General features: G+C 36.2%; 1 protein-coding gene across 3 annotated transcripts in view; it reads left to right on the top strand.

The window, feature by feature from the left end:
* Positions 1 to 15,052, top strand: part of ESCO1 (establishment of sister chromatid cohesion N-acetyltransferase 1) — a 41,840-nt gene that overhangs the window by 20,894 nt on the left and 5,894 nt on the right. For 2 of the 3 annotated variants that reach the window (XM_015562718.1, XM_006761882.2), the window contains 2 exons: positions 8,075 to 8,206; positions 12,014 to 12,103. In XM_015562718.1, the coding sequence (XP_015418204.1) occupies positions 8,075 to 8,206; positions 12,014 to 12,103 (222 nt within the window). Of the gene's footprint in view, positions 1 to 8,074; positions 8,207 to 11,346; positions 11,471 to 12,013; positions 12,104 to 15,052 lie in introns of all 3 variants that reach the window. The other variant, XR_435580.2, reaches the window with a different exon arrangement.

Raw genomic sequence — 15,052 nt, 5'->3', positions numbered from 1 at the left:
CTGAGTGTCCGTATGCGTTACTCTTTCCTCCTAGTTGTAGGACTTCCACTCAGCCAGCATTCCTGTGGTTCTGGATGATGTCCGTTCTGTCTTTTAGTTTCACTTTTGAAATGGTTGTTCAAGGCAGCAAATTCTGGCGTTAACCTATGCCGCCATCTTGGTTCTCCCCCATTCTCTTTTTCTAAAGAGCCTCTTTTTTTGTCACCGTAAATCTTCATTATGGAAATATTCCTGATATCATTACAAATTCCCCCCTCCCCATCCTCAAATAGTGAGTCTATCATAATAAAGAATAAAATTTAAGTTTGCCCTGGCTGAGCGACTCAGTTGGTTGGAGCATTGTCACGTACACCAAAAGGTTGTGGTTTCAATTCTCAGAGCACATACCTAGGTTGTGGGTTCAATCCCTGGTCAGGGTGCATATGAGGGGCAACTGATCAATATTTCTCTCTCACATCAATGTTTCTCTGTGTTACTGTCTCTCTCTCCCTCCCTGTCCTCTCTCTAAACATATCCTCTGGAGAGAGTTAAAAACAAATTCAAATTTATATATTTCTTTTTTCTTCTTAATGAAGTGTGTCCCCCTGAACATGCAGGTTTCAATTTATTGGGTTTCTTTCTTTAAAAAAATTGTATTGATTTTAGAGAGAAAGGGAGAAGGAGGAGAGACAGAAACATCAATGATGAGAGAGAATCATTGATCGGCTGCCACCTGCAGGTCCCACTGGGGATTGAACCTGCAGCCTGAGCATGTGCCCTGACCAGGAATTGGACTGGGAATTGAACTGTGACCTCCTGGTTTATAGGTTAATGCTCAACTTGAGTCACACCAGTGGGCTATATTTCTAGTTTGATTTATAACATACTGATACTTTATATTTATTACTTTCTGAAATATAGCACTTGATCTGTCTTTTAGTAGTTAGTTTAAATATTAAAACATGGAGCTTAATACATAAAATGATTTTCAAAATACCTATATTTTAGCACATTATACATTATAATTTTACAACTACATTTTACAGGAAGATAAACCAATAGTTAACTTGAAATAGAACATGGGTACTTTATTTTATTTTTAAAAAACTATTTCTTTTAAATATATTTTTATTGATTTCAGAGAGGAAGGGAGAGGGAGAGAGATAGAAACATCAATGGTGAGAGAGAATCATTAATCAGTTTCTTCCTGCACACCCCCTACTGGGGATCGAGCCCGCAATCCCGGCATGTACCCTTGCCTGGAATTGAACCTGGGACCCTTCAGTCCGCAGGCCAACGCTCTATTACTGAGCCAAACCAGCTAGGGCAGAACATGGGTACTTTACAATTTGGTTATAAGGTGGAAAAGGGAGATATTTTGATTGACTGAAGATATAATTTGAATGAGTGAGCACTATATAAACGAAATGAAGGGACTCACAATAATAGTAACATTTAATATACTTTCAGTCAACATAATCAGTAGGATTTTTGGGGATTGGATGATTGAGTCTACGTTTAATACGGTAGATCCTTGGGTTATGTCGGAGATCTGTTCTTACGGTGCGACGTAACGTGATTTTCACCATAAGTCGGAACCCACCTACGTAAGCACATACGTCACTCACATGGAGCACATACACAGCAGTACATAATGAAGTGAAACAGTAACAAAAATTTAAAAGAAAGATAACAATTTCTGACCTTTAATTGTGGTAAATAAATAATAAAAAACATAAAGCACATATGTACTTAGGTCGATATGAGGGAACTTTTTTTTTTTTAATAAATAAATGGGAGATGGCAACATAACCAAGAAACAATGTATGTCGAGTCCAACGTAACCCAAGGACTGCCTGTATAGGAGAATAACTTTGGAAGAATTGTCTAGAAATTTTTTAGGAGGATTAGTGAGTCAAAGAGTTGTTTTATATCTATATCTTCTATCTACACTAATAAAAAGAGAAAGGTGCAAATGGACCGTACCTTTGTGATGCCCACCAGCCAATCAGGAGTGAGTATGCAATTAACCCAACAAAGATGGCGGGTTAATTTGCATATGCAGGCACCGAGTGGGCAGGGGCGTTCTGCACCGCCCAAGCCATTCCAGGCCTCTGGGCAGCGTGGGAAGGTGGAAAGGCGGCTCCGGCTGGAGTGAAGGCGGTGCCGGCAGCCAGGGGAAGGAAGGCCCATTCTTGTATGAGTCTTCGTGCATTGGGCCTCTAGTATATATATAAAAGGCTAATATGCTAAGTATTCTTCCCACTGTCTAACTCAGGGGTGGGCAAACTTTTTGATTCGAGGGCCTCAATGGGTTCTTAAACTGGACCGGAGGGCCGGAACAAAAGCATGGATGGAGTGTTTGTGTGAACTAATATAAATTCAAAGTAAACATCATTACATAAAAGGGTACAGTCTTTTTTTTCCCAATGGTTTTATTCATTTCAAACGGGCCGGATCCAGCCCGCGCGCGGGTCGTAGTTTGCCCATGGCTGGCTAACTGGTCCCTATGATGTGCACTGACCACCAGAGGGCAGATGCTCAACATAGCTGCCGTGACACACACTTGCCATTTATAGAGCAGTGGCCGCGTGGTCCTGGCTGACAAAACAGCACTCGGCTTCCCCTAAGTGGGACACAGGCCCTGCCACCACCCAGAGCGATAGCCCACCAAATCACAGGCGTCACTGCCAAGACCCCATGGCCAGCCCGGAAACTGTTGCTGTGGGCACCGGGTAATGACGTCATGTAGCAACACCCAGCTTCCTCTCCCTAGCGACTAGCCTCCTTGCAGTTTCTTCAGCCCAGGAACACAACTTGCTTTATACCCAGATGGAAACATTTACACTTTAACCAATGTCTGTGAAGTGTTTTCACGTGTCTCATCTCATTTGATCCTCACAGAAGCCCTAGAGTAGGTAGATAGGAAACTCGGTGGAATCCTATTTTCTTTTCAATAGCCGGAAAACGGAGGTTTAGAAAGCTTAGAAACAACCCGACTGAAAAGAAGTAAGAAATGTTGGACCTTGAAAATGACTTCAGGTTTTCTCACTGCACAGACTATAGTCAAACACTGTTGCAGTTAAATATTTTACCCTTTGTTCTCTCTGCGTGATCTACAATAATAATCTGCTTCATGTTGATATTTACTGCTATGTTGCTGACAATTACCTGAAAGAGAAGTTGAGGCGCTTCACTGGGCTAGAAAAAGTTTAGCTAAATCAGAAAGCAGGTCTAATTAAGCAAGTTTATTCTATATCTATAAAAGGCTAAGTTGACTCGTGCATGCATGATATATCTAAAGCTTTCACTGGTGCCAATTGCATGGGTGTGTTTCGTTGTAAGTTATTTATTACATGTTCTTACAAGCTAATATCTTTTTAAAGTATGATACTTTGTAAAACCTTTTTTGTACTCGTTCAATAGAAACTTATCTGGCCACTGGGTAAAGCTAGCAATAAAACTGGTGCGCAGTGTGTTAAAATATTTCTTCTAATTATTTTCCTTTCAATGTGCACGAATTTGTGCACCGGGCCACTAGTAATTTAATAATATTTTTGTTGTCAAGTCAATATGCTAGTGAAACAGGATTAGACAAGTAGAACCTAAGGCTGTACTGTCCACATCTGGCTTTGAGAATTGGAAATGTGCCTGTAAGTGTAAATATACTTAATTTCAAAGATGGGTACCAAAAAAAAAAAAAAAATAAGCCCTACCTGGTTTGGCTCAGTTGATAAAGCGTCAGCCTGCGGACTGAAGGGTCCCAGGTTCGATTCCGGTCAAGGGCACGTACCTCAATTGCAGGCTCCTCCCTGGCCCGGCCCTGGTCAGGACTCCTGCAGGAGGCAACCAGTCAATGTGTTTCTCTCACATCAATATTTCTCTGTCTTTCCTCTTCCCACTCTCTCTAAAAATCAATGGACAAATATCCTTGGCTGATGATTAAAAAAAAAAAGCTTATCAAAAAAAGGAATGCAAAATATAGCACTAATAGGTTTTTTAAATATCTAATACATGATTAAATTATAATATTCAGGATATGTTTTGTTAAATTAATCACCTTGGCCCTGGCTGGCTTGGCTCAGTGGATAGAGCATCGGTCTTTGGACTGAAGGGTCATCACCTGTTTGCTTTTACATTCTTTTTCTTTTAAATTTTATTTTATTGTTGACAGTATTACAGATGTCTCCCATTTTCTCGCTTTTTGCCCCCTCCACCCAACTCCCACTCTACCCCAGGCCTTCACCATGTTATTGTTTGTGTCCAGGGGTTATGCATATATGCATATATATTCTTTGGTTAATCTCCTCTTGTCCCCTCCCCCCAAACCCCCACCATGATAAAGGTGTGTTATTCTGTTCCATGCATCCATACCTCTGGACCTATTTTGTTCATCAGTTTATTTTGTTCTTTAGATTCTACTTATAAGTGAGATCATATTTGTTTTTCTCTAACTGGCCTATTTCCCTTAGCATAATAGTCTCCAGGTCCATCCATGCTGTCTCAAAGGGTAAGAGGACCTTCTTTTTTATAGCTGCATAGTATTCTATTGTGTAAATGTACCATAGCTTTTTTATCCACTCATCTAGTGATGGGCACTTGGGATGTCTTTAGATCGATCTATTGTAAATAAAGCTGCAATGAACATAGGGGTGCATATAGTATTTCTGAATCAGCACTTGAGGGTTTTTTAGGATATATTACTAGAAGTGGAATCACTGGGTCATAAGGCAGTTCCATTTTTAATTTTTTAAGGTAACTCCATACTGATTTCCACAGAAGCTGTACCAATCTGCATCCTACCAAAAGTAGACAAGGGTTCCCTTTTCGCCACAGCCTCACCATCACTTGTTTGTTGATTTATTGATGATTGCCATTCTGAAAAGTGGTGATAACTCATTGTAGTGTTAATTTGCATCTCTCTGATGATTAATTAGTGATGTTGAGCATTTCTTCATGTGTCTATTGGCAATCTGTATATCCTCTTTGGAGAAGTGTCTATTCAGGTCCTTTGCCCATCTTTTAATTGGATTGTCTTCCTGGTGTTGATGGTTATGAGTTCTTTGTATATTTTGGAAATTAAATCCTTATCAGATGTATCATTGGCGAATGTGTTCTCCTATTGAGTAGTTTCCCTTTTCATTTTGTTGATGGTTTCTTTTGCTGTGCAGAAGCTTTTTAGTTTGATGTTCTATTTGTTAATTTTTTCCTTTGTTTCCCTTGCCCTACGCCAGTGGTTCTCAACCTTCTGGCCCTTTAGATATAGTTCTTCATGTTGTGACCCAACCATAAAATTATTTTCGTTGCTACTTCATAACTGTAATGTTGCTACTGTTATGAATCGTAATGTAAATATCTGATACGCAGGATGGTCTTAGGCAACCCCTGTGAAAGCGTTGTTCGACCGTCAAAGGGGTCGCGATCCACAGGTTGAGAACTGCCGTAGGCATTGTATCAGTGGAAATAACAGCTATATGCTTTTGCATTCTTTCATGTGGCTACTAGAAAATTTAAAATTATGTTTGTGGCCCTAACTGGTTTGGCTCGGTGGATGGAGCGTTGACCTGCGGACTGAGGGGTTCCAGGTTCGATTCCGGTCAAGGACATATGCCTTGGTTGCGGGCACACCCCCAGTGGGAGGTGTGCAGGAGGCAGCTGATCGATGTTTTCTCTCATCGATGTTTCTAGCTTTCTATCCCTTTCCCTTCCTCTCTGTAAAAAAAAAATCAATAAAATATATTTTTTAAAAAATTACATTTGTGGATTACATTTCAGTTGGGTAGGGCTGGTCAGGAGATGATGATGTTACTAATTATAATGATAGCAGTTAAGACTTTGTGAATGCATTTTTCCATGTAAGCCACTCATATTAATTAAGTTAAGCTATTTTAAAAAATCATGAGATCAGTACTACTATTATTTCCCAATTACCAATGAGGAAATTGGGGCAGGAAAGCTTACTCATTCCTATGAAAACTGCCTGCTTGAAGAGATATTTGTATACTGATGTTCATTATTCACATTAGCCAAAAGATGGAAGCAACCAAAGTGTCTGTTAGCGGATGAATGGGTAAACAAAATGTGGTATATACTTACAATGGAATATTATTCAGCCTAAAGAAGGAAGGAAATTCCGACACATGGTACACTATGGTTGAACCTTAAGGATATTAAGCTAAGTGAAATAAGCCATTCACAGAAAGACAAATACTCTGTGATTCCACTTCTGTGAGGTACCTAGAGCAGTCAAATTCATAGAGACAGTCTCAGATTACACTCACTGACTGGGAAGGCCAGTAGACAGGGGGTTTGTGCTGAACTGTGCAGATCAAAGGCCCTGGAGTGCCTTTGCTGCAGACACTCATTTTCTTTTTTTTTAATATATTTTATTGATTTTTTTACAGAGAGGAAGGAAGAGGGATAGAGAGTTAGAAACATTGATGAGAGAGAAACATCGATCAGCTGCCTCCTGCACACTCCCCACCGGGGAGGGGATGCACCCGCAACCAAGGCACATGCTCTTGACCGGAATCGAACCTGGGACCCTTGAGTCCGCAGGCCAGCGCTCAATCCACTCAGCCAAACTGGTTAGGGCTCATTTTCATCGTCATTCTGAGGGAAGTCTTCGAGAACCAGGTGGTTTCCAAGAGCTGGGTAGGAAGGGGGATTAGGGAGCTGCTCTTTAATGAGTATAGAGTTTCAGTTTTGCAAAACGAAAAAAATTCTGGAGATTGGTTGCACAACATTGTAAATGCACTTAACATTACTGAATTGTACACTTTAAAATGGTTAACATGGTAGATACGTTGTATATCTTTTTAAAAAAAATACATTTTAGCCGAAACTGGTTCCCCCTTTAGGGGATCGAGCCTACAGCCCAGGCACGTGCCCTTGACTGGAATCAAACCTGGGACCCTTCAGTCTGCAGGCTGACACTCTATCCAATGAGCCAAACCAGCTAGGGCAGTGTATGTATATCTTAACTACAGTTACAAATTGTTTTTTCAGCCTGAAATAGATTTGCAGGTAACTAATTTTGTCAATAGTTCGAATCCTTTAGAATTAACTTCCCTTTAATTTTATACACAATCTTTTATTTACCATTTGATTTCTCTTTGCTATTTGACCCTCGTTTTCACGTGCTATGCATACTTATATCTTAGATTTTTTTTTCAGTAATTAGTTCAAATTGCATAGTTTTAGAATAGAAAGAGTAAAAGGATTATTTTCATTTTATTCTTTTTTTTTTCTTTAAATATATTTTATTGATTTTTTACAGAGAGGAAGGGAGAAAGATAGAGAGTTAGAAACATCGATGAGAGAGAGACATCGATCGGCTGCCTCCTGCACATCTCCCACTGGGGATGTGCCCACAACCCAGGCACATGCCCTCCACCAGAATCGAACCTGGGACCTCTCAGCCCGCAGGCCGACGCTCTATCCACTGAGCCAAACCGGTCTCGGCTCATTTTATTCTTAAAGTTAGATCTTATTGCTGAAATTTTCTTGTTGAATAAGACCAAGAATAGAAAACATTTGGTAAACATACAGTACAAGCATGATTTACTGGATCATAGTTGATTGTAGTTAGTCTTTGGTACTTATGTAATAAATAATAGGAAAAAATTAATTTTACCTTTTCTCAAGAGTTTCAGGTGACATCAAAATACTCTTTAATATCTACAAACTAGAATAAAACCATTAAAGAGAAAAGACAAGGTATTAAAAAGAGTGTAAAGCACTATTTTCTCTAAACTTCAGCAGTATAAATATTCCAGATAAAAGTATATATTCTCATTTTTAGAGTATTTTGCTATTTTGGGCTTTAGGAACAAGATTGTAGTGTTAAAGATATTTCTCAGTTCCTTTCATTTGTTATTAAATGCTGTGGAGTGAGTGATCAAATTACTAAGTGGAACAGTTCTCGAAAAAATTGCACATAGTTCAAAGAATACATCTTTATTTTTGTAATCATCATTGTGTATTATTTATTGTAGATTAAATACTTCTCACTTTATGTGACAAGTATAGAGGTTAATGTTCTAGAATTATTCTTTTGGAAGGACAAAACTCTTCTGTTTGTTTTTATAAATAGGATGCAGGACAAAAAAGATTTGGAGCAGTATCCTGTAATGTTTGTGGCATGCTTTACACAGCTTCAAATCCTGAAGATGAAACACAGCATCTGCTCTTCCACAACCAGTTTATAAGTGCTGTAAAATATGTGGTAAGTGGAATTCATGCCTTCTAAGACAGATTTTGAAGAGATGAACAGCTAAATTTAAGTCTGAAAATTTTCCATCTCTTGGAAATGATACTATATACAGAGCCTTTGTATATATACTGGCTTATTTTAAAACAAAGCCAAACATAAAAACCAGCTAATTTGTCTGGTTTATGTTGTGGGATTTTTAATTTAAGTTGTATTTTTAAGGTAGTTAATGTATCTCTTCTAACAAGTAATGCTATTCAAGTTGAGTATTTTTAAAGATTTCTTTAATAATTTTTAAATTATTAAAGATTTTAATAATTATTAGCTATTGATCAGTCAGTTTAATATTATATGGCTCGACATAATATTTTTACTTGGGGATTCATGGTGATATATATTATACCAAATAGATGGTTTGGGGATTTCCTTTGCCTTTTCTCTTATTTGCTATTATGAGAGGTTTTCTTTATCAAATTAAAAAAGAAAGTTAAGACCTCAGATTTTGTAATATACTAAAAAAGATCCCACAAAGTAAATGTTTTAGTACATATTTTTTAATGTATGTACACTTTAGGTATAATGGGTATTGTTAAATATTTGTTTCTGTAAATAGCAAAGTTTTCAATAATTTTGAACCATTTTAGATATTTTATGAAAATAGTAATTTAATGTAATTGTTGTTTACCTGTATCTGAAATAGAATCTACCTGAAATGGAATATATTTCTGTTCTATACATGTTACCTTCACATTAATAAGACCTCCAGGATATCTGAACTGAGTTCACCAATTCATTTCATGTAGGCTTTTTATATATATGTACCAGATGTTGAATTATTTAAAGGTTTTTCTTGACTTTAGTTAAATTTGTATTCTTATCTTTGGTTGAGGGGTTTATATTAATTGTTTCATTTATCCAGTTACTTCTACCCAAGATATATGGGGTTTTCTTTTTTATAGTTCCTTACTGTGGCGATCCTTTATATTCCTTATTTCATCTGCCTTTTTTGCACCTCCCCCCCCTCCTACCACTTAACTAAATAAAATATAAGGTGTATGGACATAGGATATTTATAGCTTAGATATTGGCTTTTCATTTGAAATTTGTATTTTTCCATTTTGACTATATTAATATCCTTACAATTTGAAAAGAAAAAGTTATATCGGGTAGCTAAATTATAGAGTACTTCTGGGGTAAAAATATTTCAGTTTATTTTACACATGTGAATCTGATAGGAGTTAATTTAAATTAAATGCTCAATTTACATTATTTGATTATTGTCATCAGTTTCCTAAAATTATAAGAGATTAGGTTTAAAAAGCTTAATTCTTCATCTTAGGGGAATTTCTTAATTTCTGAGAGAAACATTGAAGAATTCAGGAAATATGTACTCTGTTTTCCACAGTACCAAGGGAAATTGGTTTATCGAGAAAGATGGAGTCATCACCTTCTAATTAAATTCTAGATCTTGTAAACTGTAAAGCAGTGTGGCAATTTTGGGAAAATTGATCTCTGCCCCAGTTTCCCTCCTTCTCCCCCTTCTCCCTTGATGGGACAGAGCTATGGGTTATTTATTTTTGAAATAAACTTAAGAGAAGGAATTGAGTTTAGCAGTTGGCCATCCTTTGCTAACATCAAGGTTATTATTCTTACCTTTTGCTTTTTTCAAATGTAGGTAAACATAGAGTCTAAGGTAGAAACTCCTCCAAAACATTGTAGCTTTTTTTTTTTTTTAATTGGATGGAGAGAGAACAAAAACATATCTAGATTAAAGATGTTCTGCTGTGCTCACAGCTCTGGATTATAGTTTGTGACATTAACCACTTATATTGGGTATCTAGTATTGTGCTTTAGCATTAAGCAGTCTTTTTCTTTTTTGTTAAGATATAATTGAATATTAAGCACTCTTTTTTAAAAAAAACATATTTTTTTTTTAAAAAATATATTTTACCTACTCTATGCTAGGCACGATGGACTCCTCCTCATCTGCACACAGACCCTGTCCAGCAGGGAACAGCATCCCCACTCCTGAGGAGCAATGTGGGCTCAGAGAGGTTAAGTTATCAGCTAAGGACACACAGCGTTTAAGGGGAGGTTGGGGAAAAATAGTTTTACCATGAAAACCGCGGACTGAGGAAATCATCCAGTCCTGGGCACAGCGTGTCACCTCTGACACGCATGTCACAGGTTCACCATTTTTATTGATTTCAGAGAAGAAGGGAGAGGGAGAGAGAGAGAAACATCAATGATGAGAGAGAATCATTGATTGGCTGCCTCCTGTATGCCCCCTACTGGGGATTGAGCCCGCAAACTGGGCATATGCCCTTGACCGGAATCGAACCTGGGACCCTTCAGTCCACAGGCCGATGCTCCACTGAGCCAAACCAACTAGGGTGAATATTAAGCTCTCTTAAGTGTTTGACAAAACAACTAAATATTTTTAATGCCAATTATCTTTGTGTTGTGTTTGTTTCTTGGAGAGAAGCACATAGAAAATAAGTCATTTGGGTGCTCTGGCTTTAATTCATTTTAAATAGACAGTATTCAGGGACCTGAAATAAAGGTTTGTTCTACTTAAAAACAGAATAAATGAGAAAAATGAGTTTTTCTTTTAAATGTTTAACTACACATTCTTTAGAAAAATAAGTTAAGTAGCTTTTTCTTAGGGTAAAATTTTTTCCTTTAGACATTGTAAATGTCTATGATAGTTAAAAATGGCCAAAGACCTGTTTTCAAAAGATTAAAATATTATTAAAATTAATAGTTATAGTAGAAAGTGATTCTCATAGAACCCATTTTTGGTTGACTAATATATTTCCTTTTCTTTATCCTCTTTGGTTTGGGGTTGGGGAGAGAGTGATGGTGCACTTTTTATTCCTTCATTGTACACATCTGCCTCATTGACACCATTTGAGGAAATGCATTTTATCTGATTTATTAGAAACTATTTAGGAAGGAGCCTCTTAATGCTTCAGAAGTACATACTGCTTCTTGAAAGGCCTTTTCATATGAAGTTGGTTGGGTAAGACAACTGGAGCAACCAGTTAAGCTCATTCCTTCTGTGCTTATTATTTAAAGCTCCTAGTTTTAACCTCTGGTTCAGTCCCATCTTACTAGATTTAAGTGGCTTTTGTTTTGTTTTGTTTTTCATGCAGGTTCTGCTCATTAATCACCACGAGTGTGGATCTGAAGAAGAGTTTATTACCTCTCTTTTTTTGAGTATGTTTAACTTCAGATACACACAACGTAGCCTCTCCTTCCCTATTAGATTCTTAGAAGGTAGTTATATTTTTACAGTCTCCTTCTTGTGACTTTGATAGTTGTGACCAATAAGAATAAACACTTATTCCTTACATGTTGTGCTACTGCATGCAAATCAGTTCATTTAAAACCTCCTGGAGGTCTTTGGCATGCTAGACATAAAACCATGAGTGTGTGTTTGTGGAGGTAACCATGTTCCAAAGAAATTTGGGTTTCTTTCTTTTATCAAGAAACTAGGAGAGTTATCTTTTAGGTTTTGGGAATCATTGACTTTTAAGGGGCTTGCTTTTGGTGTGTGATTTTCAAAATTAATTAAATGGGAAATGATAAATTAAAAATAGCCTTGTGGTATCTCTGTGTGAGTAGTATAAAGATATTAGCTTGCATTGTACCTATTGTATGCTTAACAAAATTGCTGATTTATCTTGTCATTAGTTAAACATTAATAAGCATATAATTTTTTCATGTTTGCAATTTTTAGACACATTGATATTTTTTCTTCTTGTACATGAATATGATGAATGAAATGTACATAAAATTTCTTCTTTTGTTTTAATCTAGGGCTGGAAAAAAGAAAGGATTTTGGCTGAATATCCTGATGGCAGGATAATAATGGTTCTTCCTGAAGACCCAAAGTATGCCCTGAAAAAGGTAAATTTCTAGTGAAATTTCTTGTAGAATGGCTAAAATAATTTTGCAGCTAATTTTAAGAGAATAACACATTCTAGCATAGCACATTTAAACCCCAATTCTGAAAACAAGAAATAAGCATTTAAAGAATAAAACTCAACTAAAAAATCATGGTTAAACTGTAGTGTGTCCAGCACATGTGAACTGAATTTCCAGTGACTTGATTACTATTCTATATCATTAGTAATTTGAGTGATGGTACAGAAAGCATGCTAGTTAATTAATAATGCCTCACAATTTTAAGAATCAGGATTAAAATTGAAATTTGAATCATAATTTAGAAAACAAAATTAATGTGAATTTTCATTCTGAGAATAGATTTCTAAATAAAAACTTATTGCAGAGGGAATCTAGTAGTAGGTTTTAGTAATCCTGAAATTAAGCATGAGATAGTCATATGTTAAGAGAAAAAGAACAAGATACATTTGATCTGGTAAATACAGAGTGGGCCAAAAGTAGGTTTATAGTTGTGAGTATGGGAAACACAGAGTTTATTCTTGTATTATCATCATTGTATTTTCTGTACGAACAACTATAAATCTTCTTTTACCAACCTTGTATAACATAGCAAACTTAATCCTCATATCTAGTGTGAGCCAAGTTTTAGTGCAACTTAGAATTCTATATTTTAAGGGTTCAAAGAAATGAACCAGAGAAATAATGAAATCTGTAACCATTTCATTATATAGAATATCTTACAAGTCAGGGAACAATAGGATAAACTTATTTTAAGTAATACGTTAATTAAATTTCAAATAATATGTTCAATATGTTTTTCTTCAGTCTCCAGAAATTTCCTCATAATGTAAAGCAATGAGTCCAGGCATTTATTTGAAAAGCTTAATTACACTAGACTGTGTCCAGAATTTCTAGAAATAAAAGGAAAATAATATACTTTTTTTAAGGTTAACAATGGGACCTCTTTAAATTTAGGAATACTTCACCTAAAAAGGAGATTAAGGAAAATACTTTGAACCTATTATTTGAAAATTTAGCTGACATTCTACTTAAAGTTTATCCTGTGGTTCCTGACTTTTCAGATAACACTGTATATATGACTGGACAATCCCAGTTGCCCAAATAAACTTCCATTTTACCACTGCCTAACAAGTATAGACTAGCATTTAGAATGACATGTAAATATGCCACCTGTCTTTGAAACATTGATCCTTGCATAAAAACAAATACTTGTTGAACTAATGTTGGATTAATGATTGACTTAATGAAAATCAAATTATGGAAATTTTGGAATTCCAACTATGATCATTTAGAAACACACAGTGGGAACTTTGCTAAAAAATCATATATGGCATCCAGACTTTTCTTATTAGTAAGACTACTCAGTAAATGCTAATTTCCTCTTTAGTTTCTCAGGGCAAAATCTTAACCTACAATTCAGTATGTTACTAATTAATAACCCATAATAGGCTAAAAATTAAAATCTGGGCTATTGTGAGTCATTTACCTTTAGGAATCAAATAAGGAATTTTGAGATACTGTTCCAGGAATAGGAGTTGGGTTTTCATCATTAATCATTAAATAAGGGATGTATTATGTGGTATTCTGTAACTCAGAGATGTGAATATTTAACCCTATTAGGGGTTATTTGCATTTTAAATTTAGTAGCACAAATCCATGTTTAGTGGACTGAATATTTGCAGATTATTTTGTAACTGGAAAAGATACTAATCTTTAAGTGCCTACAAAAATCTGGACTTTGAGTTCCTACAAAGGTTTGAGCTTATCATTGACTTTGACCACAGTTCTAGGAGGTAAACTAAAGGAAGCACAGTTTGATGCCTTATTAATATTAGGGGTTCAAATCCCTGCTCCTTGATTTTCTAGATGTTCAGTATCTGATATGGGAAAGTTGCTTAATTTTGAATTTTATTGCTTCCATAAGTAAAGTGTGGAACCATAGACCTCTAAGAGATGTTAAATTTAAGTGAGATAGTATTCATAACTTTGCATAATGTCTGGCCTATAAATGGTTAATGAGTAAATGTGTTTCTTTTCTCTGTGCCCACTTCATTTTACTGATGAGAGTACTAGTTAAGGCTTGGAAAGGAAAGTGGCTTTCCTGGGTAACATTCCAGTGAAGTTCTCTCTCTGATGCTTCCTAATGGGGAGCCTTAATGTTTTCATTGCCTCTCATTTTTCTTGTTCCCTAAACTGGGCTTAGCATCACTCTGCAGTTTTCCCCCTCATTTTGTAAGTTGGTCCACAGGGTTTGAAAAACAGTTGTTGGTAGCACATTCATTCAAAAGAACTCATTAGAGCAGTGGTTCTCAACCTCCCTAATGCTGCGACCCTTTAATACAGTTCCTCATATTGTGGTGACCCCCAACCATAAAATTATTTTCATTGCTACTTCATAACTGTAATTTTGCTACTGTTATGAATCATAATGTAAATATCTGATATGCAGGATGTATTTTCATTGTTACAAATTGAACATAATTAAAGCATAGTGATTAATCACAAAAATAATATGTAATTATATATTCAATATGTGTTTTCCGATGGTCTTGGGCGACCCCTGTGAAAGGGTCATTCGACTCACAAAGGGGTCGTGACCCACAAGTTGAGAACCGCTGCATTAAAGGATGTCCTCAGAATGATATACCGTATTTGCCGGCGTATAAAACGACTGGGCGTATAAGACGACCCCCTAACATTTCCACTCAAAATACAGAGTTTGTTATATACTCGCCATATAAGACTACCCCGTCTTCCGCACACCTTCCACACACCAAATAAAAGTTAAACAATATCAGATTTGATTTTAACATTTTAATTTATATTCAAATGCTTCTGACATGCAGGAAAACTGTCACAAGGCTGTATGTAATCAAACATATACATAAAACAGTGCAAGTTTATTACCGGTAAACATACAGGTAATTCCAG

This window comes from Myotis davidii, unplaced genomic scaffold (genome assembly GCF_000327345.1).
Source record: "Myotis davidii unplaced genomic scaffold, ASM32734v1 scaffold96, whole genome shotgun sequence".
Classification (NCBI taxonomy): Eukaryota; Metazoa; Chordata; class Mammalia; order Chiroptera; family Vespertilionidae; genus Myotis; species Myotis davidii.
The sequence above is the reverse complement of the archived record's forward strand: the minus strand, read 5'-3'. Positions and strand labels throughout refer to the sequence as shown.